This window comes from Rhododendron vialii, chromosome 13a (assembly GCF_030253575.1).
Source record: "Rhododendron vialii isolate Sample 1 chromosome 13a, ASM3025357v1".
NCBI classification, from domain to species: Eukaryota; Viridiplantae; Streptophyta; class Magnoliopsida; order Ericales; family Ericaceae; genus Rhododendron; species Rhododendron vialii.
Window position 1 is genome coordinate 21,126,458 of NC_080569.1, and position 23,786 is coordinate 21,150,243.

The following is a 23,786-nucleotide window of genomic DNA, read 5'->3' on the forward strand; positions in this document are numbered from 1 at the left end:
GACTTGAATGACGGAGACTCAACTGCGTAAAATAAGGCGACTCAAAACCTAGCTTTGATACCATGGTAAGTTTCTTAGAGGGTTCCAACTTAAGATTAATTGACAATAAGTGGAGTAACCTGGAGAATATGTTAATCAATATTTGGTGGCTTAGATGAACGATGCGGAATAAAATCTGACAACTTATATTGAATTTCCCCTAAAAAATTTATCTATAGCTAAAGGATTTTAGAGAAGTTGTTTCTCCTAAATAGACAATAATGTTTGTTTTGAAGTCTCAAAATTTCTGGACACTATCTTTAATAATTTTTTTTATCTCTTTCCATTTATTACTCTAAAAAAACATCTCTCAAAATCAAAAACTTGTATTTTTATGAACTTTAGCCCGTATAGTTCGTTTGTAAATGGGAGTGATGAGTTTGACCGCGTTGATTGATGAGAAGCCAGTGACCAGTGACCAGTGACCACAAATCTCATCAGCGGTTTTGTTCCACAGGGGGTGCATGTGTAGTTTACCAGAAGATGAAGGGCCATTATTACACAGTCGTCACTATAAAACAAAAACAGAAAAGAATACCACAAACTCCCACAGAATTCATTTCACCTACGATACAGGACGGTTTTTGCAGTCTCTCTCTCTCTCTCTCCTCCCCAAAGGAAAATCTGCGGAATCTCTCTCTCTCTCTCTCCAAACATAAATCAGAAGAGCTGGAAAAGTTCTCGAACCCAATAAGGTACGTAAAAAAGCCCATTGAGATCCCAAAACTATGGATAAGCTTCGATAAAGAGCCTCACTTTATTCTTGTTTCAACTGTGTTGTGGCGAATTGGATTGTCCAGATTTCTTAGTCTTTATGTTATTGTTTCCTGTAGTTCTGGGTTAGTTTTTGTTTTTTCAGCTGATATTAGTCTTTTGAATTAAGTTTGTGGTTTGTCTTTTTCATCAATAAGTTTGAGGTTTATTCACGCGTTCTTCAGTTAAGTTTATTATCTGAGAAGGTGGATTGGTTTTGGGTTTCCAAAATCCTGGGTTTTTTGTGGATAAATTCTCATCTTTTTCTCCTTTCATTAGTTCTTTTCTCTTCTTTTGCGTTACCGACTTCTGTTTTTTGGCCTTTGAAGGTGAAAGTACTAAAAGATGAAATTCTGTGTGTCTATTCTTTCTAGCTTCTCATACACCACTTCTATTTGGATGTTTCAACATGGAGGGGCAGATGTTAATAAGTATCATATTCAACTACTTTTGTAAATACTTTTGATTGTATTCATTGAGATGTCTTAATTTTCTGTTCTGAAGTTTAGTTGATTAGGTAATAAATTCATTGACTACCAAGCCAAAGTTAATGTTGTCTGCATCTCTATCCTGAAACCCCACAGATCTTCCTTTTGGGAATTTTAAGCGTATCTTGTCCAATTCTTGGGTAATAATAATAATAAATAAATAAATAACTAGTTATTGGAAATTTGGATTTGAATTGACATCAGACCGGTGAATTTGCATCACCTCATTGCTATTCTAATGCTTGAATTGGTAGACAAGATTTAGTTTGGGTTTTGGATGTGCTTCAAGGATAAGTGATTCCCAAAGCATAAGTGTTTCGGATCTCCCAAAGCATATAACTTGCTGGTAGAGGTTCCATCTAACCATCTGCTTTGGTGTAGTACTGGCCTTAGCCCATAGGTGTTGTAATGTCCGTGACACATGTTTTTTTTTTATGTTTTTTCAATTATGCTCTCAAATGATCTCATACTTAATAAATTTTGTATGGCTAGAACCTTAATCTTGTTCCCAGAAAATTCCCTTTTAGTTTATATTGGAGATAATGCGGAGATGCATGTGTTTCTAATAAAAAACATGGGTGCTTCACGGATTTGTCAAGTCCTTATTTATGTTTGGGTTGTATAGCAACAGTACCATCTCCTTGTACATACATAATCTTCTCAATCATCTTTACCAGCTCATGTAAGCCACATAGCATGCCTTTTGCGATCCTGATATATTTTTTAATTGTTGTTTGGTCCTTAATCTGATGTCAGTTGCTTTTTTTTTTAACAGCAAAAAAAATTTCATTAATCTTGAAATTGTTACAAGACTAATAGGAACAAAGAAATAGCATCATGCTCAAAGAATAGTCATCTGCCCAATCCGAGACCCAAAATCTCGATTGGCAAGAAGCCAATCAAGAACACCCATATGGCCGAAGCCCAAACACCCCTATGGGTCTAAAAAAAACCCAGATATTACAATAAGCTCATAAAAAACAGCCCAAGCAGTCCGCAACAACCCTAACAGCCCTGTCATTGGAAAGACACATCCCTGACACCACCGCGACCCGGGTAACTGGCCCCTGTTGCTGCCCGGAGCAGCATAGTCGCCATCCCACCTCTGGCCGCACTGTAGCTTCCACCGCCACCGCTGCCAAGCCGCCACCTGAAAACCAAAGAAAAAAAACCCCAAAACCTAACCAAACCCTAACAACCCAAAACCTGTTGCCGCTGCTCCACTGACCTTCCACCACCGTGCAGCAAAACAAACCCCCACCTGGAAAACCTGCCTCGGCCGAGAAGAGAGCCACCCAAACGCCAACACGATGACCATTGACGCCGGCATCCATGAGATCAGACTGCCAAGTCCGCCGAAGTAGATCTGACGTCCGGCCTGAGGAGACGACATCGTCGACCGCCGCACCATTGTAACCCAACAAAAGCCCCAGACGCTGCCCAAAGAAATGCAGCATCCGAATCCACAACCTACCACTGCCACAAAGACCCCACGCCGTTAAGCCATTCCGATAAAGCCCAGGAGCACAAGTCGGACGAGAAACCTGTGAGCCCACCTCCAATAACCGCCGTTCCACCACTTGCCGTTAAGCCCAAACCGGAATCCCCTACTTACGGAAACTGGTGGATAGACAACGAACTCCGAAAGGAGATGAGGCAACGATGGTGAAACCAGCAGCAGAGGAAAGACGACAGGCTGATGAATTAGAGATCGGAGAGGGGGAGAGAAAAGAGGGGAAAAAATTGCCCCGGGGGAGGAGGAAGAGGCACTCCCCCACCCCCCCCCCCCCCCCCCCGCCCCCCCCCCCCCCCCAAAAAAAAAAAAAAAAGCAAGGGGGAGACTGTTCGGCTTCTTCTTAGAGAGAAGGCAGAGCAAAAAATTTAGAGAGAGAAAGGGACTTCTGTGTCGTGCAGAGTGCTTTACTGCTTATCTTTCAATCCTTCTGCTTACATTCTTCTTTTAATGCCATGATTGTGAGGGGTTTATTTATCCAGCTTCAGAAACTGTCTAATATGGCTGATTGAGATGATTAAATTTTGTTCTTGTCTATTCATTTTTCAAGTCTTACCTGTTCTGATGGTTTTTTGCTCCCCTGTAATATTGGGATGAAAAAACCGATCAGATTATTCTTGTATGATAACAGCACTCTCGAATATGTATCTTTTCGCTCCTCCGTATCTAAAGGCCTTGATTAGTGACATTACGATTTGCTTCCACTGGTTGTCATATTCAGAATTGTTGAATTACCAACAACAATTTGATGCTCGAATTGTGTTAAGTTGCTGAAGTATTAGTCTGATGGTTACTATCTTGATTTTTATCAACTTTGGAGTAACATTGGTGGGGTTTTTTTTTATATATCTTTTTGCAGAGTATGATCACTCCGGCTGCTTACTATGATGCCAAGGCCACCTCTCATCACAACAAGATTCAAAAGCAAATATTTAAGTCCAATTCAGAAATGAATAGTGATTTAGCAAGTTTCTGAGAGCAAGTTGTTTCTAATATACTGCATTAGTGCACTAACTTCCCTGGCTAAACAACCTCTCAGTATTTAGATGCAAGCATCCCAGGAATATCAAAGTTCTGGAGGAATCCACAGGTTGTACCACCACCCTATGCAGCCGGTTGAACCATACTGTTTCTCTTCTTTTCAAATTTTGGACGACGATATTTCCACTGATAATGTTAGCCCAAGTTTTGCTCAAGCAACACAAGTTGGTGATGAACAGTACTACACGCTGGATTCATCTCCAGCAACCAGTTACACTGTCTGTGGTACCCCCTCTGCTTTTAGCATCTCGTCTAACTTGACTCCTTTTTCTCCACAAGGCTCTCAGTCATACCTGACAGATCAACATCATTCCTATGACAACACTTATGGATCCCCTCTTAGTGGGTCTTCCATTGTGGATGAAGGTAGTGAGCTCAAACAAATGCTGAGAGTTTTGGAGCATCAGTTGCTGGGGCCCGAATCTGATATCGATGACAGCTGCAGTCAGATAACAACGGAAACACTCCCCAGGTTAGATTTGAGGCAAGCTCTCATTTCCTGTGCAGAAGCAGTCGGCGATGAAGATTTCCTAACTGCGGAAAGATTTATCAATGTTTTAGAACGCATGGTTTCAGTATCTGGGGAACCAATCCAACGGTTGGGTGCATACATGTTGGAGGCGCTTAGAGCCAGGTTCTTTCTCACCGGGAGCTGTATCTACAAAAAACTGAAGTGCAAAGAACCAACCAGCTCAGAACTGATGTCCTACATGCATGTCCTTTATCAGATCTGTCCTTACTACAAGTTTGCCTACAACTCTGCCAATGTCGTCATTTGGGAAGCTATGCAGAACGAAAACAGAATCCACATAATCGATTTCCAAATTGCACAGGGCAGCCAGTGGGTGTCACTCATTGAGGTTCTTGCGAAGCGTCCCGGTGGGGCCCCACAGGTCCGCATAACCGGTGTTGATGATTCCCAGTCGGCTCACGCTCGGAGCGGAGGACTCGAGCTTGTGGGGAAGAGGCTATCTAAAGTTGCTGAACAATGTGGGGTCCAATTTGAATTCCATGGTGCAGGTATTTCCGGATGTGAGGTCAATCTAGAGAATCTTATGCTTCGACCTGGAGAAGCAGTGGCTGTGAATTTCCCTTACATGTTGCACCACATGCCAGATGAAAGTGTGACCACTACGAATCATAGAGACCGGTTATTAAGGCTGGTCAAGAGCTTGTCACCAAAGGTTGTGATCCTAGTTGAGCAAGAATCCAACACTAACACTGCCTCATTCTTTCCACGGTTCAAAGAGACCTTGGAGTACTATACAGCTATGTTTGAATCGATTGATGCAGGTCGCCCAAGGGATGACAAGCAGCGGATGAGTGCAGAGGAGCACTGTGTGGCTAGGGATATTGTCAACATAATAGCGTGCGAGGGACCTGAGAGGGTGGAAAGGCATGAGCTTTTCGGAAAGTGGAGGGCGAGACTTGTGATGGCTGGGTTCAGTCAGTGTCCATTGAGTCCTTCGGTGAGCATGGCGATTATGGATGTTTTGAAGGACTATAGCAAGAATTACAGACTCCAAGAGAGAGAAGGGGCTCTTCATCTTTTCTGGAATAACAGGGTTTTGGTAACCTCTTCTGCTTGGAGGTGAAGATGAAAACAATTTTGGGGGTTGCTGCATAATGCCTGTAAATTTTGTCGTCTAGGTTGTTTTTACTATGTGGGAGTGGTATTCCAATTTGTGTTGCAGCCCAGAAGAGCTCTGTTTTAGTAAACTTCATTGTTGTGCGTTCCAGAGCTCAGACTGTAGCCTTTAGAAATTGTTGTACATGCTTCCGCCTAGGATGAAATTTGTGAGCTGTGGTTTAGATTACGTCCCACTGTTGTGTATTTCTAATGTCATTCAAAAAATTGAGCGAAATCATTCGAGTAGTCATTCAGAACATGTTGACAAGGGATTGATTTTATGCTTTTTTTGTGTGTTAGAATTCTGTTAACTGACATGTATTGCTGCGAATGGAAGAGATGCTTGCTTATGGCTGGATGATTGGCATCCCTCAGGTCACTTTGCAAGAACCACGTGAGGAGGTGATTTGGAATTTGGAAAGAGCTCTGGAGGCTAAGGTAGCTACTATAATGGATGGCAATACATGGAGATGGCCGAGGCAGAGGAATAGGGTTTACTAGCTACATTATAAGTTATGCCCGTGTGTTTCTAGTATCAAATCCTAGTTGCTCTGATAGAGTTATTTGGCTGCCTGCGTCAGATGGAAAATAGTGAAATCGGCTACTTCAGATGACTATAAGAACTGTGAGAAGTGAATCTTCTTGGAATTGGATAGTGAGGACTGAGGAGTAAATTTTATGTCCCAAGAAGGCTTTCACAATCCCTTTGGATGGAGTGATTTCAAGAGAAAAGAAAAGAAAGGGTTTTGGTTTCTTGCCAAATCACTCATTTGGATGAACTTTTTTGGTGAGAAAAGTACAAAAATGAAATGTTTTGATTGGTTTCTCCCCTTTCTTATCGCACCCTTTCTCACCATCCAAATGAGCTTAAGTGTGGTTTGGTTGTATGAGCAAAGTAGCTACCAGGATCAGAATGCTGATATGGGGTTTTCGGACAATACCTAAATGTGTCCTTTTGGTAATTTGGAAAATGAATCTCGTAATTATATCTTTTCTAGGGGTGCGCTTGGAAAGCGCTACGACAAGTACAGAAAGCAATTGCGAAGGCTGCCGAGATTTCGAATGGGCAATCTTGCATTTGGGGAAGATACGGAGTATCTTTTAAGGACACCATATATAAGCTTGGTTTTGCAGCATTTGTCTACATGCATGGATTGAGAGAAATAATAGTGTTCTTACCAGCAAACAGAAGTGGTTAATGATGTCAGACATCGGCTCGGCCCTATTGGAGATGTGAAAGACTCCCAACTAATTTGGGATATCTTCAGTAAATTTAATGTGTCCCATGAAATTTTGAAGGTGTATAAAGCTAGAGATCTGTGATTTGGTTGTTTTTAGTAGAATAGTTTTGGTGGATTCTTAACTGATGAAAGTCATGTTACTAATTTTTTCTGCAAGTTGTTGTACTACAAGAGTGTGCCTTTGTGAGTTTCATCTTTCACGTACTCATGATGTTCTTCTTATTGAAAGTTTTAATTTTCAAAAAATATTCTAATCACAAAATAAATTTGTGTTGGTATGTCAAATCAAATTAAAGAAGTTCCGTAAATACCCCGTCTAGAATGGGGTGGCGGCATTCTTAACAAATTAGCTTGACTGAGTCTTTTATATATTTAAAAACGGGAGAATCCAAATCTGATGAATATCTGTGAAATCGTATGATAAAGTCATTTTCGAGGTATGACTTCTTCACTGGCATGATGGTTTGGGGTCTATGGTTTTCCAGTCAAGTCTATTGCTAAACCTCGCGCTTCCAATGAAAGAGCTTAATCGCGTTTGGGTGATCAGTTCAGCCGACAATACTCACTGGAAGGGAGGACATGAGAGGGTGAAATCGGTTGATCACCCATAACCACCCTCCCTAAGTACGACTGAAATGTTTCGATCGGGACAAGAGTAGACCTTATACTGTTATATACATAAACCAGCTAAATGAAAACAGTGTGCTATATCTTTCATTAAGTGTCAGTTTCACTTGATTATGTGCACTACATACCAGAAACCATTAAAAAACACAGTAACTGCAACTCTCAATGAACAAGATAGCTAGGGACATGTTAACCACTACTACAAAAGTTGACTAAGGGTATTTTATTTGTGTGAGAGAATATTGGGATATGTATGGTCAGGCGTAATTATCCGGCTCTACGTCATGTATCAATCCATTACAGAGATCTTCCTCAATTGGACTCTTTACTGTCGCGAAGCATTGAGGGAGTCTGATATGGCTAACAAAATTGGAGCCAAATTAAGCACAAAAAGTAACATTGACCGTTTTTGTTTGCAAGGATTTTATCCAGATAGTAGCGGAAGCTTTTGGTGGATCCTCTTTTGCCAAAATTTGCTACCTGCATCGATAAAGTGCACGAATCGGAGGGAAACGCATATCAAATTTGATTTTTCTTAGAAGTACAAAAAGTTAGAAATCATTTTTTTAAAACTTAGTTTGAAAAACAAGAAATTGAATAAAACTGTTATATTATCTCGAAGGATGCCTAACAAATTGAAAGGGAAATTTTATGGAACTATTATACGACCAGCAATGTCATTCGGGACGAAGTATTGGCCTATCAAGAAGTAACAAGTGAGTAAGATGAGCGTAGCTGAAATGAGAATGTTGAGGTGGACGTGTGGTAAAACAAAGAGAGATAGAGTTAGAAACGAAACTATTCGTGAGATAGTAAGAGTTGTACCAATACAAGATAAGTTGAGAGAAAATACATTAAGGTAGTTTAGACATATTCATCATAGACCTGCAGAAGCAATATTCAAGAAGAGTTACAAGATACTAGTGGATAGCAGGGGTAGGGGAAGAGGTAAACCTAAACTAACTTTTGATGTCATGATGTAAAAGGATTTGGACTTACTAAATCTAATTGAACATGTACCTGTGGACAGAGTTCAATGAAAAAACAAGATTCATATAGCCGACTCTAATTGATTGAAACATAAGGCTTAATTTGGTTTGGTTGGGTATTAGCTTGATATACAACTGTAAATTTGTTTTGTCTAGTGATATTCTGTTCATTTGGCTAAATAAGCCATTTGGCTTATTTTTCTGTTCTTATTCAAAAAAAATTCGCATTTGTTAGTTTTTCGTCGATTTTTTTGAAGATTATTGCTTTGTTATGATGAGAGGAATCTAAAAAGTAAAAAATTACGATCAAAATCTATTTTTTAATAAAGATGAAAATAAGTCAATAAGCCAATATTTTCATCTTTATTAAAAAAATTAGATTTTGATCATAATTTTTTACTTTTTAGATTCCTCTCGTCATGACAAAGAAATAATCCTCAAAAAATCGATGAAAAACTAACAAATGCGAAAAAAAATTGAATAAGGATAAAAATATAAGCCAAATGACTTATTTAGCCGAATGATATATTCCCTCAATTTCCATTTGTCGGACCATTTTAAAATTTCAACTTATTAAAGGCTTAACATTACTTGTCATATTTTGATTTTTTGTACCCTTTGAATCTTTCATAAACATCATCATTAGTTTTTTTTATCAATAATTTTATGACCACACACAAATATACAAACAATTACACCTGTATGCAGTGTGTGTGGGGTCCACCTCATTTGCGAGAGTTTGTGTGTGGTTGTAGCATTGTTATTTTTCTTATTATAAAGTACAAGTTATTAGCTTCAAAAGCTCGGGATAAAAGGTAAATTAATCAACTTTTACCTATAATTTACTTTTGAACAGAGACATCTTTTTTAGACAATATAAAAAGTTTCCAAAAGAAACCGAGCGAATGAAAAGACGGGTGAGCATTGAGTTGGTCGGAAAAATATTATAAGCTCGTGCAAGCTGGTCCGGACATTCGATTATCAAAAAATAAAATAAAATATTGTAAGCTCCGATATTTTTGACATAAATGTCGAGATACACAAATGTGACTGCAGCCGTCCGTTGATACAACATCCATCATGCGGGTCCATTTATACCACAGTTTCCCTTAAAAAAGCGCCATTAAGAAATTGCCTTGTGAGGTGGCGACCAGTAATTGGTTCCCAATCAGGACGGCCAAAGGTGACGTGAGCATGCATAGGAGTATATATAGTAATAGGGAATCACATTCCCTCTATTGTTTTTTAGTAGTTGCTAAAAAAAAAAAGAATGCGAATATCAATTCCCATAGTAATACTCCACATGGCAGGCTCACGTCAGTCGTCGATCTCCAATAGGTCTGTCCGACCATCGTATCGAATACCTTAAAAAAAAAAACACACAGGCAAATCATCTATCCTTCACAAAACCAGACCATCGCTCCGGTAAGAAAGAAAGGCATGAAAAGTCGTTACATGATAACAATATACGTACACGCTTATATGTATGGTTCGGTTCATAGAGTTGTTGATGTGCATGGTTGGTTAGGGTTTTGAAGTTTTCCATTCACGTCCTTTCATTTTCTTGACAGTTTTTATGGCCCCTAAACTCCATGCATTTAGGTATATATATGCACATAATCATTTGTGTTGCTGTTGTAATCGATGAAATTTTCGGAATTGAATTCCGTTACGACGATTCTGTTCTAACGTTCAACATTTTCGTTAAGAATGGTTTTTTGTTTCGACTGGTTAATCGAATTCGGCCTGTTGACATCTCGATGCTATGTAAGGGATTTCGCGGATATTTTGGTGTTAATATTATCTTGAACTTTTAACTTGGCAAACAGTGTTAGATTGCAAATTAGTTCAAAAAAGTTGCAACTTTTTTGTTTTTCCATGTTACATATCAGTTTTCTTGCATTCTAATAGCAAATTGCATCTGCTTGCCAGAACTTTCTTCGCGATTTCAATAGGTATTAATTTCCTTGATTCAAGATTTAGTCCAACTCATATATGTATAAATTCTTGGACTGTTAACCAAACCAAATTCAACTGGGCCTTGAGTCCCAATCAATTAGGATCGGCCTATGAATATGTTTTCTCCATTTAGCTTTATCGAGTGCATCATGGTATTCAAAAATCTTACTCTTATATGTTTTCGCACCACGGCCTCTAAGTTAATTTTGGTCTACGACTCCCCTTAGTATTATGTTCTATCATAAACACATCACTCCTACTCACCGGCGTAAAAACTGTTGAACTGCTCTCCATCTTTGTCTGTCAATAGACTTTTCCAAATTCGTGTTCAATATTTTCCGATGATGGTCATACAGAGTATGTCAAACTGTTTTATATTATCCTGTTTTGCTTTTGTATTCTGGGCAACTGCAAATCTCCTTTAATTGGTGCAAATATTATGAATTTCGCAATTCACTAAGGAAATATATGCGTGTTTGTTTCTTGGTTGATTGTTGATCCATAGTCCAAATGGAAACAAAGGAGTTGACACAGAGACAAAGGTGGAAAATTGTCCACAGGGACCAAGAAAGAGAACGGCGCCGTCTGCGGGACAAACATAGGAGACAATCCATGAGTGTTGAAGACAGAGAAAAACATCTTGCTAGACGCCGTAGAAATTATCAACTTCGAAGACAAAGAGATCGAAATCCCGAACCAGAGTTGCACAATGATGATCATACAATTAGTTCAAGTAGGATTCAACTTCACCCTTGGAATGAAAATCACTTACCAATTGCTGTTTCTGCACAAAGTAGTGTCCCTTCTGATGGTGCACTGCATGTTGGATGTACTAAAAGACGAGAGAAACTAAAGGCAAGGAAGTCTCTTGGTATGTCTTCGATAATTTCACTTGCCATGTCTATCATCCAATTTTCACTTGGAAAGGACTTAGAACTCATTACCGCGTTTGGACTAAGTTAATTACTTTTAAAAGCAGTTGGTACTGTTGGTGTTTAGTGTATTTCTTATTAGTGTTTTGTCATATTTGAGGATTAGTCATTTATCCTGATGAGAGTAATTAGAAAGTACAAAAAAATATATGTGGACAAAAGTTCAAAAAAATACAGATAAGATGACCTAAAGAAACAAAAGATACATGTTATGAAGCTTTTTCGGTTTCATGAAGTGTTTTTTGCTTTTGGTCATAATTTTCTACTTTTTTAGACTCAGTTTGTCAAAGACGAATGACCAATCTAAATAGGTGATAGTACAGGCGGTGGCCTAAATTTAGGCCAACCATATGCCATTGGCAGATGTACATATAGGTTTTGCAAACTTGTTCATAATTTCTTTGTCGCCACATATATTAGGTGCTGAAGAAGGAGCTCAAAACTCTGCTAATTATCCTAAAAAGTTGCGGTTGAATGATATAAGACATCTTGCGAGATCACTAAATTCTCCCATGAAAGTGCCTCATGGCCAAAGTTTCCGAATTGGAGCAGATGTCACAAAGGACATTGCATCTACCAACTGTAAGTTTAATGCTCCAAGTCAGTAATTTCTCTTTTTTTTTTTTTAGAGCTAAGTTCATGTACAATCCAACAAAAATGTTTCAGATGTCGAACCGATATCAGATTGGTAACAGTGGCTTTTGGATCGAGATTGTATTAGTCATTTCGTTTTCTGCATTGCCTTTGTCCTTTAGGTTTGCAGGTTGGAGGCTGTGGTTCAGGTGAATCACAGAAAGTGCTGCGTTTAACTCATTTGAAACGTCTTGCACGGGCATTAAGCTCTACTGTCAGAGAGAATGGAGATCAAAACCATCTAAGTGGAACACAAGGTATAAGTAGTTACTTTAAAAGTATGGCAAGTTTATCTTGTTAAGCAGTTTTTTTCATGTCAATCTCTGTCACAAGGCGAAATCAGCAGTTGAACAATGATGTTTTGATAAACATGCAACCAACCAAGGCAAATGCTAAAAAACAATGTAGTATATTGATACCATGACAGTAATGTTTGAGTCATTGAACATTATTATACACACTACTGGATTTTAAACGAGAGTTTTTTCAAGTCCAAGTAGATTTTGATATTTTATTTCAGGATGAAGCATCTTCATAGCTATTGAAGGGACGAATTCAGAGAACACATACGGTAAACTGACAATTACCATTACTGTTTCCTGCCTATAGTTGCTTTTAACAATTTCGATGGTTTTCTGTCGACTGTCCATTTGTTTTCTGTAACTTATTTAACATGTAATAAATGGCATAATCACATTTTATTTTATATAAATAGTTATAATTCTGGCATAATCACATCTTCATGTTGAATTTCTTTTTGTTTCCAACATTCTGTTAAGAAATGTATATGTACCATGATCCTTTTGCTTCCTCAGATAAATAAAACATGAACTCCAGCTGAATTTATTGTTCTACATTTTTACCTTCTTTGGTAAATGATAAACTTCAGTCAGAGGATCTAAGCTGCGGCTTGTGATCAGGATGATATTAGTCACGTAGAAGCCAAGACATTGCGATCACGAATCATGTCTTTTCTTATAAGAGATTTTAGGAGCAAAATACATATATCATGTCACGCATTATACTGTCTTTAAAAAATATATCCTTTTTGCTGTTTAAAAAAATATATATTGTCACACATTATACTGTCTTAAATGAACACGTTCATTTCTTTTAGTCTTGCATCATAACCAAATACTAATTTAAAGGGCTTGTAGGAAAAGTTAAGGATGGTACTAGCGATTTCTCACATATATGCCTTCCCTGAATTAGAGGGCAATCAAAAGGCCTAATATGAACCCTGTAGTGCATCCCTGCAATACAAGAGTGTAGTGCGTGAACCATGCCATCAGTCTCGGCAAGGAGATAGATTGAGGTTGTACAGAGACATATATGAGGCTGTGAAAGATTATTTCATTGGTCCGGACGCTTCAATTTGAATCTCTTGCTGCTGATATTTTTTCAGTTTCTTCCTTTCCTTGCTACTTTCTTTTATCTGACATGACTTTCATGGGATTTATCATGCAGCTTGGCTTTTAAAAGTGATTACATGAAGTGATAATTCAAGTTAAGTCATTTGCTGTTCCCACGCTTTAAGACTACAAGATGAAGGCTACGAATTGCAGAGTAAAGTCTATTGCGTTTGGTAGATGAAGAAAATGTTTGGATGGGGCTGATTAACACCTAGTTTTACATCTTAGGTTTTACTAGAAACTTCTTAAAACAAGTCTCGAGGGAAAATATGAACTTATAAAGGCAGCTGAGTTTATTGTTTGGCTAAGTGCAAGTCTAGGATTTTCAGGTTGCACGTTGTTAATGAGTGTCTTTCAGCACACCAAAAACGAGAAATTCATCCCTTTCATTATATTCTTTTTGTCGTTTATCGCTGTTGAGAATCATACTCCCTCCGTCCCTTTTTAAGTGTCCTGCTTCGTAATTCCAACTTATTAAAAAGACATCATCATTATACCTTTCACATCAACTTTTTCCTCCATTTTTCCTACTTACCCATCATCATTACACTTTTACTCACTTACTTTTTAAAAAAAAAATCTACTTTTAGGGATAAAATAGACAATACACCAACTTTTACCCACTAACTTTACAAAATGGACACTTATTAAGGGACAGCCCAAAATGGAATACTGGACTCTAAAAAAGGGACGGAGGGAGTATGATGTTTTCTATGTAGTTACCAAAACTACCATTTTTCGTCAGTTAAGTGCAGAAGGATTGTTGTTAAGTAGGGTGCAAGTTGTGTAGAACTGAATTGATTACTCATAAGAAGAAGAAAAATTGCTTTTGGCTCGATTAATGGCATGCTTTTTCCTCAACAAGAAGGCTAAAAATGGACTGATCTAAGTTGAATGAGGGCATAATAGATTTGTTGTGTGGAAGAAATTTGACAGATTGAGGGCCTACAATTTATAAAAATCCATCTAACACATTTATGGACGCACCTTACAATGACAAACAATGCTATTCTTCCACCATGAGATTTTCCTTGAGTGTCTTTTGGAAACTGTGCCTTGAGGTTCCATTCACTCTGAAAAAAATGTACTCCATATATTATACAGAAGTGTTTGATCAAGCTAGAAACTTAACTGCATACAAAATTGCTCCAATTCTATGAAAGCTTATTTCTACTAGAAATATTATGTTCTACTGTACCATCACCAACTTGCTTTCATAGCTCAGTTGGTTAGAGCACCCGTTTAGTAAGCGGGAGGTCTTGAGTTCAACTCTCAATGAAAGCACAAATTTTTTTTTTTTGTTCAATCCAGCATATTCATTACTAAAAAATTTACAACGAAAAAACAACAAAAGTTTCAGTGACTTTGAATGTAAAACAGAAAATAATGTAGTTGGTGTCTACGCATGAGTTTAAATGAATTTTTAATTAGCTGTACAACAAATTAAGCTGCTTTACCTGATTAAAGACTCGCAACTGTTACTGAAAGGATTCTTAAAAAAGATGCCCTCTTCTGCTTATACCTTGGATTAGGAAATGTCGTTAGTAGGGAAACATTTTCCGCCCAAACAAACAAAACATTACCACAAAGTTTCAGAGTGTCTGTATAGTTTTGTTTGCCTCGTCGGTAACCCGTCTACAATCTAAAGCTGCAGAAACATGAACGACCTTTTTTCTAAGCTCTTCTTTCATTTATTCAAGTGCCAACTTTGTGAAGCCAATATGCATTGTATAAGCTACAAAATTGCTCCTCATTATATGAATCATATCATTCTATCAATGCTATACTTCCCTGGTTACCATATACTATTTCAGCCAATCCTGTCAGCAAATAATAGTTGGCACAGAAGAAATTTTTAGAAATTCCCAGTGCTCCGACTTTTACCTTACATATATGCAATGACTGAGTTCACGTGTTCCTTGGATCCAAAGCTCCAACTATATATGCATTCTTTCTGAGGATACAAAATCAATAAGATTCTTGAAACCAATCAGGATTCAAGTATCCACACTGAGACCTCAAATATCAAGATGCACTACATCTAGTAATTACAGTAAGTTTTAGGAATAACCAGATATCATACTAATACGACGCGAAAAGCTAGTGCTGCGATTAACCAGATTGAACCTTCTGGTATTCAAAGGCACTTGTAGTCTCTCTAACAACCTGCCCACTGACGTAGTGCTTCCGGCACACTGGCATGTATAAATCAGCTCCACCAATCAGCTCTGTTTGCCTTTCCTCTGTCCTCCTCAAAGTAAAGAAAGCGCGCTTCCCACACAGCTCACACCGAGCAGTTAATTTAGTTACAGAATCCGCAAGGGGAATGATATCAAGAACTGAACCAAACCTCCTCCTGCCAAGAAGAGTTTAGTTCAAAGATAAGTTAAGACGAATAAAGATTCAAGGGAAAAGTTTCATTATGGGTGGCGAGGGTAGTGGTCAAATTTTCAAATTATGACCACATAGTACGAGATAGTATATGGCTTTTTTCCAAACTTCTAGAATGATAAAAGCTTATTCTTTAAAGCAGACTTTAGAGTATCGAGATGGTAACTTCTCCGAATCACCTTTTAAGCAGTTTTCTAATTTCTTATTGGCCCATAAGTAGCAGTCGTGAAAAATAGGTTCCAAAAGTTTCCGTGGTAAGATAATCTAAAAGCCACAGCTCCTAATTTTTGACAAACACATCGTTATAAGTCACAATATAATTATCGCGACAAAAGCGAGTTTTTACATACTGCACCAGGTAATAACGGAGAAAAATTTAAAATACCTCAAATAGTCACCATCTAGGCCAGCAACTATAACAGTTTTGCCATCACAATCAGCAGCCTTGCGGCAGAAATCATACAGATCGTCAAAGAATTGAGCCTCATCAATACCAATCACATTTAGCTGTCAAAAATTATGAGTCATCAGTACAAAGCATGAACTGCATACTAACATAAGACTAATAGCATGGACTGCATACTACATAAGACTTAAAGGTAAGAATTTTCAGCCATTTATTGATCTTGCTTGCTAGTGTTATTCAATGTAGGTACTAACTGACAGATGCTACCCTATTTAAGTATACTATACATATGATTGGGATTCACATTGAAGTACCTTTTCATAAGCATCATGACCAATTTCTTGACTAAAAGATGACAGATCCGCTATTGGCCAACATGGAAATTTCTCTCCATCATGTGTCACAATGGATTGCAGTCCATATCTTGTATCCTTGTTTGACTTTATTACTGCAACACTTCTGCAGAAATTCGAAAAACAAAAAATCCAATGGATAATTTTGTTAAAAACTTCAAATGAATTTCTTTTTATTTTCGCCCAAGGCTGTACACAGATTCATCGATTACATTTTTCTCCTGATAAGAAATTCCTCCGGTCAATAAACAACTTTTTATTACAGAACAAATAATTGTCAATCAGCATTTATGCTGCTAACCTAGGTTGGCATGTTAGGACAAGTGCACTGTACATTGCATCCTCCTCCACATCTACCACACCTTGCTTCAATTGCATAACACCAAAAATAGGCTATAATTGCTCATCAGCTTAACGGCCCAAGACATGGGTGGGGGCGCATGCAAAGAAAACTAATGCTCACTTGTAATGTCCCACTATAGTCAAAGTTTAAGGTTTGGCTACCAAGAAACTAGGCATCTTATAAAAGGCAAAAACAAGATTAAGCCGCTTCTTACAAGTTAAATTTAGACAAACTTAGCCAAGTTCTACTCCCACCAACTGCTCAAGTCAGGAACATAACCAGCGTCCTTTAAAATGCAAGTCAAATCATTAACTAAATCCTGTAACTGCACAGTTTGCTCGTGAGAGTTATCGCTCATAAAGAAGAAGTGGGCCTCCCTTTGAACCTCAATCATGCTGTAACCAGGTTCCTTTTTCATCCCAAATTCCTTCATCTGTCCCCTCATCTCTGCAACACTGTCCCATAAACCATAAGTAGCATAAGCATTACACAAGACTACATACTTCCCAGCATTCTCCTGTTCCAACTCAAAAAACTTCTTTGCAGAAAGCTTCACCATGTCCATGTTTCCATGAATCCGGCAAGCACCAACCAAAGCACCCCATATCACTGAGTGCTCTTGATAGGGTGAGGTTTGAACGAAATCAAAGGCTTCTTGCAACCTCCCAGAACGACCTAAAAGATCAACCATTGCTGCATAGTGTTTCCCTCTTGGTTGAATACCATAATCTCTTCTCATTGATGAGAAATACTCCCAGCCTTCACTCACTAACCCTCCATGGCTACAAGCAGAAAGGACAGCTAGGAATGTAACATAGTTGGGCCTGTAACCTTCATTTATCATCCTTTGGAAGGACTGTAAAACTTCTTTGGTACTCCCATTTTGGCCGTATCCAGATATCAAAGAAGTCCATGTAATCACGTTCCGGTCCTCAGATTTATCAAATACAAGCCGCCCATCAGAGGGACAGCTGCATTTGAAGTACATATCCATGAGGGCACTATTAACTACAACGTTTCCAATTATATGACTCTTTATAAAGATGCCATGGGCTTGCTTCCCTTGCTCCAGTGTCGCTAAAGTGGCACAAGCTCTGAAGACTGATGCAAAGGTGTACTGATCTGGTCCCACACCACTATCTCTCATCTTGTAGTAAAGGCCCAATCCTATTTCTACAAGACCTTTTTGCACATACCCTGCGATTATTGCATTCCATGAAATTAAGCTCGTCTCTGGCAATTCATTGAACAGAATGCTCGCCGTTTCTAGATCCCCTGCCTTTGCATACAATATTAACAATTTGGTTATCAAATATACGTTGGGAACAAAGCCAACAACCGCCATTTGTGCATGAATTCTCCTTCCAAGTCTGTATTGTTTCCTGAATATGCATTCTTGTAAAAGAAGAGAATAGGTTTCTGGATACACCTGTGTTCCTGCACTGCAGACTAAGCGGACTGCTTCATCCAATCTTCCTGAGAAACAATGACCCCTTAATGTCCTATCTAAATGGGTGGAGTTCTCGAGGACCTTGACCTGAAAACTATAAATATCTCATTGGTGCCAATTTCATCTTGCAATGGAGCAGAAGCACTAGGGATATTTAAGTAGTCCGAATCTTCCTTTTTAACTCTTAAAATATGGTACAGACAAAGAATTGAAGTTCTGAATGAGGAATTTTATGGGAGGCTGAAGACTGTTTAAAAAATCCCCACCTATGATCCACTGGGTCAAGTTATCATAAATTATGACAAATTACGCAATTGACACAGCAAATAGAATTCAAACAAATGCTATGCGATGCATAGAAACTATTCCAATTGACCAGCTGCCAACATTTTTTTTTTTTATTTTGATCGCAAGAAATTTATTATTGCAGAAAGAAATAGAAAATGGTACACGTGAGAAAGAAATAAAAAAAAAATGGTACATGTAAAAGGAGAAAAAGCAGCTGGCCACAGACAATATGAAAGTAAAAGCACCAAAAAACTCTCTTCAATGGCACAATGGCCTCCAAAGTCCAATCTCTATACATCAACAATAATGGAATCTACTTAAAAGAGGGAGAAACGGTGCCCAAAAAGATGACAAATGACATACTCTATCCCAAAACAAATCATTGTTGTCAAACTTATATTCGAACACCCTAGCACTACGATCCAACCTGGTTCTAAAAGGTCTCTGTCATACATGTCCGAAACTTAATAAGCCAAGAGAGCAGAGCAAGACAACTCCATCCTGATTCCAACAACTGGCATTAATTGTTTACACAGGCCTCGACAAACAACCATGTACACAGAAATGGGTTTTTAAATTTCATGTAACTTCTCCCAATGTTTTATAATTTATATCTACCACTAAATGAAAATTTGGCACCAACAAGGCAAAAAACCAATGGGAAAATGACGGCCCAGGACGTGTTTTGATAATTGATACCCACCAAGGACAAGCTAAGAACATTTGTTAATGCCGAAAATGTCCTTGGCGGGTATTAATTATCAAAACACGTCATTGGCTGTCATTTTCCCAAAACAAAAACGTAAGAACAAAGAACACTCTTTTCCAGCCTAAAACAACAGCATGAGTAATATGCAAAGGACCACAATTGTTACTTGAACCTAACAAATCCAACAATAAAATTTCAGTATCAAATATATAATTGTTTTTGGCCTATATCCTATGCAACAATGAACCTCAACTGAAACATGAAACCTGAAGCTCAACCAAACCTAATAAAATTAAGGGGAACTTTCGGGCCAGTTCTATTTCCAGGATTTGCTCCCAAAAAATCCAAAAAAGTTTATGCACTTTTATATAAAACCATCTCCAGCCCTTACACTTTTCTCACTTCAACTCAAAATTTGTGTAAAAGCACATCAAAATCAACTCCACTTCTTGAGTCAAACTTCGATATTGTACCAAAGTGAGTATTACTCTTACTTCTACTCAAATCAAGGACACTCAAATTTTAGAAGGCTATTTTGTCTCTTAAATTTACAAAATTCATGCTTAGATTTGTCCATTGGAGTGCTTCATATCAAATGAAGCTTTTGCTCAAAAACTTTAACTCAAACTTGAGTAAGAGCATCTCCTGCCCTTTCCTTTTAATCAACTTAGAACCAAATTCCAAGAAGAACCCCTCTAAACTTACTCCAATCCTCGACTCAAACTCATACCAGATTGAGTTTTACTCAAATTTTCCACCAAATCAAGAGAGACTCAATTTTATACTCAATTGTTTTGCTCTTCACAATTTACAACTATGCTATTAATGAAGCTTTTACTCAAATTTGTGCTTATATCTGGGGTTTTCCATTTGAGTACTTTCATACCAGTGAAGCTTTTGCACAAATTTGAGTAAAAGTTTGAGTAAGGGCTTCCTCACTGTACTTAAATAGTAGAAGTTTCTTTTTAACAAATATACTAGTATGTGGAACTGGTAAATTTCTGTCTCATACACGTTGTCCTTTGTGGGAAAATAGGCCTAAGCCCTAATTCCTTTATTAAAAAAAACAAAAAAAAAAAAAAAAATCTTTACCTGCCATTGCTACTCTCAGACTTGATCCGGCGGAGAAGAGTGGATGTTTTTCCGGCAAACATGGGGCCCACGATGACGTGGATTTCTCCACAAGGCGACTGAGAGGCCTCCGTGTGCAAATTGAGAGCTTTGATGGAGTTTGAGGGCAGGGCGGCTTTGACTTGGAAGGAATTAGGGTTTTGCAGAGGTTTGAAGTGAAATAGAAGGTGTCGAGTGGGGTGGGCCGAGGAGAGAGTAGGAGAGAGAAGTGCTTTCATTCTCGATAGAGTTAACATGTAGGAATTTTTTTGTTTTTTTTGGGGGTTTCAAACTTTCAAGGAATTGGTTTGAGAGAGAAAGAGAGAGAGAAGAGTCTGCGAATTTGGGTTTTGGGGTTTTGCATTGGAGGGAAATGCAAACAAGAGATGATCGAGTGCGGGCTTTTGTATGTGACACCCATCATAGAGTGTGTAAAATTCAAAAGAACGTGTGGTAGAAAACAGTTTAAAACTCATATGGTAACGAGTCAAGCTCGAGTTCATCACAACCAAGTTCAAGTTAATTAAAACTTGACTCAAATAGGATTGTGCATAAAAAAAGATACTTACATAATAATATCGTAGAATAATTGCATTAAATTATACTTTTTTCTTCTTTTTTTTCGAAGTGGGCATGATCTTGATGATTCGTGTTTTTGCTTGAACAACTAATTGAGTTGATTTTACTTGAACTGTTCAATCTTGTTAGCATAACTGTTAAATGTTTTTTACCCATTTAGAATTTTACACGTAAACCTTGTGCCTCGTGTGACCCTTTGTTTTACTTTGAGATTTGTGTGATTGGAATCTTATAGTCTGTAGATAGTTTTATTCCTTGCATCGATTCAGGAATTTGATGGGTTGATATTTTGATCGATGAGTTTTCGCTTAAGAGTTTATACACGGGAAATCTATATACCTAGGCAATATAGGATTTTTTTTTGTCTAACGGCCTATTGTTTCTTTAGGCTAATGGCCATTTGTATCAGTTGTTTTGAGCTCAATGCATATATATGATATAATTTATTTTCGTTGAAAAAACAACTATGAGGATCTAAAATATAAGCATAGGCCTACTATCCATATTTGAACACGTTACACATGATAAGCGTGTTAGAATTCTTTCTAAATATTATTGTCACACTCCTACTTAGATACATATAATAAGATAGGTCTGTGTTTGTAACGCCCCGATTTTTCGGAAGCAATATAAAATAAAATCTTAAGAAAATTTGCTAAATAAATATAATTTTCAAAATAAAGTTTAGCTATTACAATCACAAGATAAATTTACTGATTCAAAATACATTAACTTCAGAGCTGACTCTAGGCTTGATACAAATCCGAAGCATACTCGATCTTCGTTCCTGATATTCTTTCCGTGTCGAACTGCACCATCTTTGAATCCTCTCCATTGAATCCTGCGCCCTCTGGCAAATTGACCGCCGAAGCAAACGATTTGCTAGGATACAGACGTATCCGTGAGTGATAAATCACCTAGTAGAATAATCCAACCCAACCACCCCTTCTACTATACAACTAGCAGGTAACAAGATAATATTGAATCGAAGAAGTCAAACAGATATTTTTCACATAAGCCAGTTCATTACTATCCATTAACTTATCGTGTGATCTAAGATCTCATCTGCGAGATCTTTCCTCCCCAACCGCTAGCCATGCTCGGTCCCATGAGATCACTTCCATTTGCTGTCGCAGATACACCTAAGTTATATACCGAGTGTGTACCCCAATAACTACAACAAAGGGAAAGCTTATCATGCCTGAATTACAACTAGGGTTCGCTTATCTTATACACCATTTTACAAATTACTTCATAATCATCACTGGACTCCCGCCAGTCTATCAATTCGTCACTGGACTCCCGCCAGTTTCAATCTCATCACATCTCAAAATTCCGCCTGCAGGCAATCTCTAAAAAGAAAAACTTCTCAATTTATCCATTACCTAGCACCGTCTACGTGAATTCTATTTCGCATACCACCCCATGTCTCTAGGGTCCAATCTAGCATTCAAATCAAGTAGTGGTGCAACATATAATTAATCAAATCATAAACAAAACAATTACTCCCACCGTCCCTAATTAACTGTCCACTTTCACTTTTTCCAAATTTTTTAAAATGAGTTATATCTTTTAATTTATACTATTTTTCATAATTTTCAAAATTTTGTCTAATAGAATCAATCGAGATCTATCAAACAAGATCCATATTGCATATAAAAAATATTATACTTTGGAAGATATAAATGATTTTTTAAAATGTCCGGAGTAGTAACGTGGACAATTAATTAGGGACGGAAGGAGTAGTAAGTAATGCAATCACGCAACTTTTTATGAATGGGCCGTTGCCCTTAATCTCGTATGGCCAAGATGATAATAAGTAAGAACTTTTAAAAGAATTTTAAAAAATATATTTTTCTAGGCTCTCATTAATGATTTTCTAAGTAATTAGATTGATTAAAAACTAATTAAATACATTAAGTAGGTAAAAATATTAGAATAATTAACATGACCTTAATAAGAGTCCTAAAGGTCTTATGCAACCAGTTGAGTGTCAAAAGTTGGGTTCGGAGGGTCGCGAGATTATTTTAAATAAAGATTTTTAACAAAAATTGTCGAAAGAAAAAAAAATGGATAATAAATTATTTAATAAATAAAATAGGTCGAGGTTAATAACGTTTCATCTTCGGAAGGTAAGGAGTCTAAATAAAACTACCCAGATATTAATAATAAGGTTTGTAAGGTCGTAAAGTAATTTTAATTGAAAATACTGAAAAAATAATAATAAATAGTAAATTAAGTAAAGAAAAAAAAATAAAATTAACAAGATATCATCTTTGAGATGCGAGGAGTCTAGAAAAAATAATTCGGGTGGCAAAATATTTTTCGGAAGGTCGCAAAGTTGTTTCGAAAACATTTAAAAATTTCTAAATAGGAGTATTATTAACTTAAAAACTTTTATTAACCAACTCAATCTACTAGATAAATTAAACTGATATAACTAATATATTTTATACTAATATGATATTACACTGTAAGAAAATAATATCAAGTCAGTAGTTTTTTATAATATTAATATCAGAAGGATTGTAATATGAATATCATAAGGGTCATCTTTTATCTAAATAATTACAAATAAAGTGTCGAGCTCAAAAATAATATCAAATTGGTGAATATTGCAGAAAACGCACAGTGAGCTATATTTTTCGTTCGGGCTCATTTCATGCCCTAATAAATAGTCAAAACAATTCAATTATACTTAGGGAAAGTAGAGAAGTAGTTGGATAGGATTAAGGTAACTCAAGTTGGTAGAATCGGAACCGAAACTTTGAATTTGGAGAAAATGACTTCGGGTTTTGTCGAGGGTGGACCTTGGGGCCGAATTGGATGATGTTTAGGGATGCTTGGAGTTGTAGGAAGTGATTGGAACGGGAGAATTGGGTTTCGGTTGAACGTAGCTA

The 23,786-nt window shown here is 37.4% G+C and overlaps 3 protein-coding genes and 1 non-coding gene across 7 annotated transcripts; 3 read left to right on the forward strand and 1 right to left on the reverse strand.

Moving 5' to 3' along the window:
* Window positions 1–573: 573 nt before the first annotated feature.
* On the forward strand, window positions 574–5,749 carry LOC131312879 (scarecrow-like protein 13). Its single transcript, XM_058340883.1, has 2 exons — window positions 574–734; window positions 3,653–5,749. The coding sequence occupies exon 2, from the start codon at window positions 3,840–3,842 to the stop codon at window positions 5,427–5,429; it is 1,590 nt and encodes a 529-aa protein (XP_058196866.1). The 5' UTR covers window positions 574–734; window positions 3,653–3,839; the 3' UTR covers window positions 5,430–5,749.
* A 3,858-nt stretch (window positions 5,750–9,607) lies between these two features.
* Window positions 9,608–13,674, forward strand: LOC131312880 (uncharacterized). Of its 2 annotated transcripts, none has more exons than XM_058340885.1 (6): window positions 9,608–9,746; window positions 10,786–11,151; window positions 11,633–11,794; window positions 11,968–12,102; window positions 12,366–12,416; window positions 13,313–13,674. In XM_058340885.1, the coding sequence occupies exons 2-5, from the start codon at window positions 10,791–10,793 to the stop codon at window positions 12,368–12,370; spliced, it is 663 nt and encodes a 220-aa protein (XP_058196868.1). In that variant the 5' UTR covers window positions 9,608–9,746; window positions 10,786–10,790; the 3' UTR covers window positions 12,371–12,416; window positions 13,313–13,674. The 2 variants fall into 2 exon arrangements, with proteins under 2 accessions (XP_058196868.1, XP_058196867.1); XM_058340884.1 differs by lacking the exon at window positions 9,608–9,746 and adding an exon at window positions 9,767–9,923.
* Window positions 13,675–14,467: 793 nt separating this feature from the next.
* Window positions 14,468–14,541, forward strand: TRNAT-AGU (transfer RNA threonine (anticodon AGU)). The gene has a single exon. It is a non-coding gene; the product is annotated as a tRNA-Thr (tRNA).
* A 568-nt stretch (window positions 14,542–15,109) lies between these two features.
* LOC131312881 (thymidine kinase a) lies at window positions 15,110–20,746 on the reverse strand. Of its 3 annotated transcripts, XM_058340888.1 has the most exons (4): window positions 20,290–20,746; window positions 16,369–16,513; window positions 16,034–16,155; window positions 15,110–15,613 (listed from the first exon to the last, which is right to left on the reverse strand). In XM_058340888.1, exons 1-4 carry the CDS (start codon window positions 20,562–20,564, stop codon window positions 15,370–15,372), a joined length of 786 nt encoding a protein of 261 aa, XP_058196871.1. In that variant the 5' UTR covers window positions 20,565–20,746; the 3' UTR covers window positions 15,110–15,369. The 3 variants fall into 3 exon arrangements, with proteins under 3 accessions (XP_058196871.1, XP_058196870.1, XP_058196869.1); XM_058340887.1 differs by lacking the exons at window positions 15,110–15,613; window positions 16,034–16,155 and adding an exon at window positions 16,965–18,294 and having other exon boundaries at window positions 16,376–16,513; window positions 20,290–20,682; XM_058340886.1 differs by lacking the exons at window positions 15,110–15,613; window positions 16,034–16,155; window positions 16,369–16,513 and adding an exon at window positions 16,649–18,294 and having other exon boundaries at window positions 20,290–20,682.
* Window positions 20,747–23,786: the final 3,040 nt, after the last annotated feature.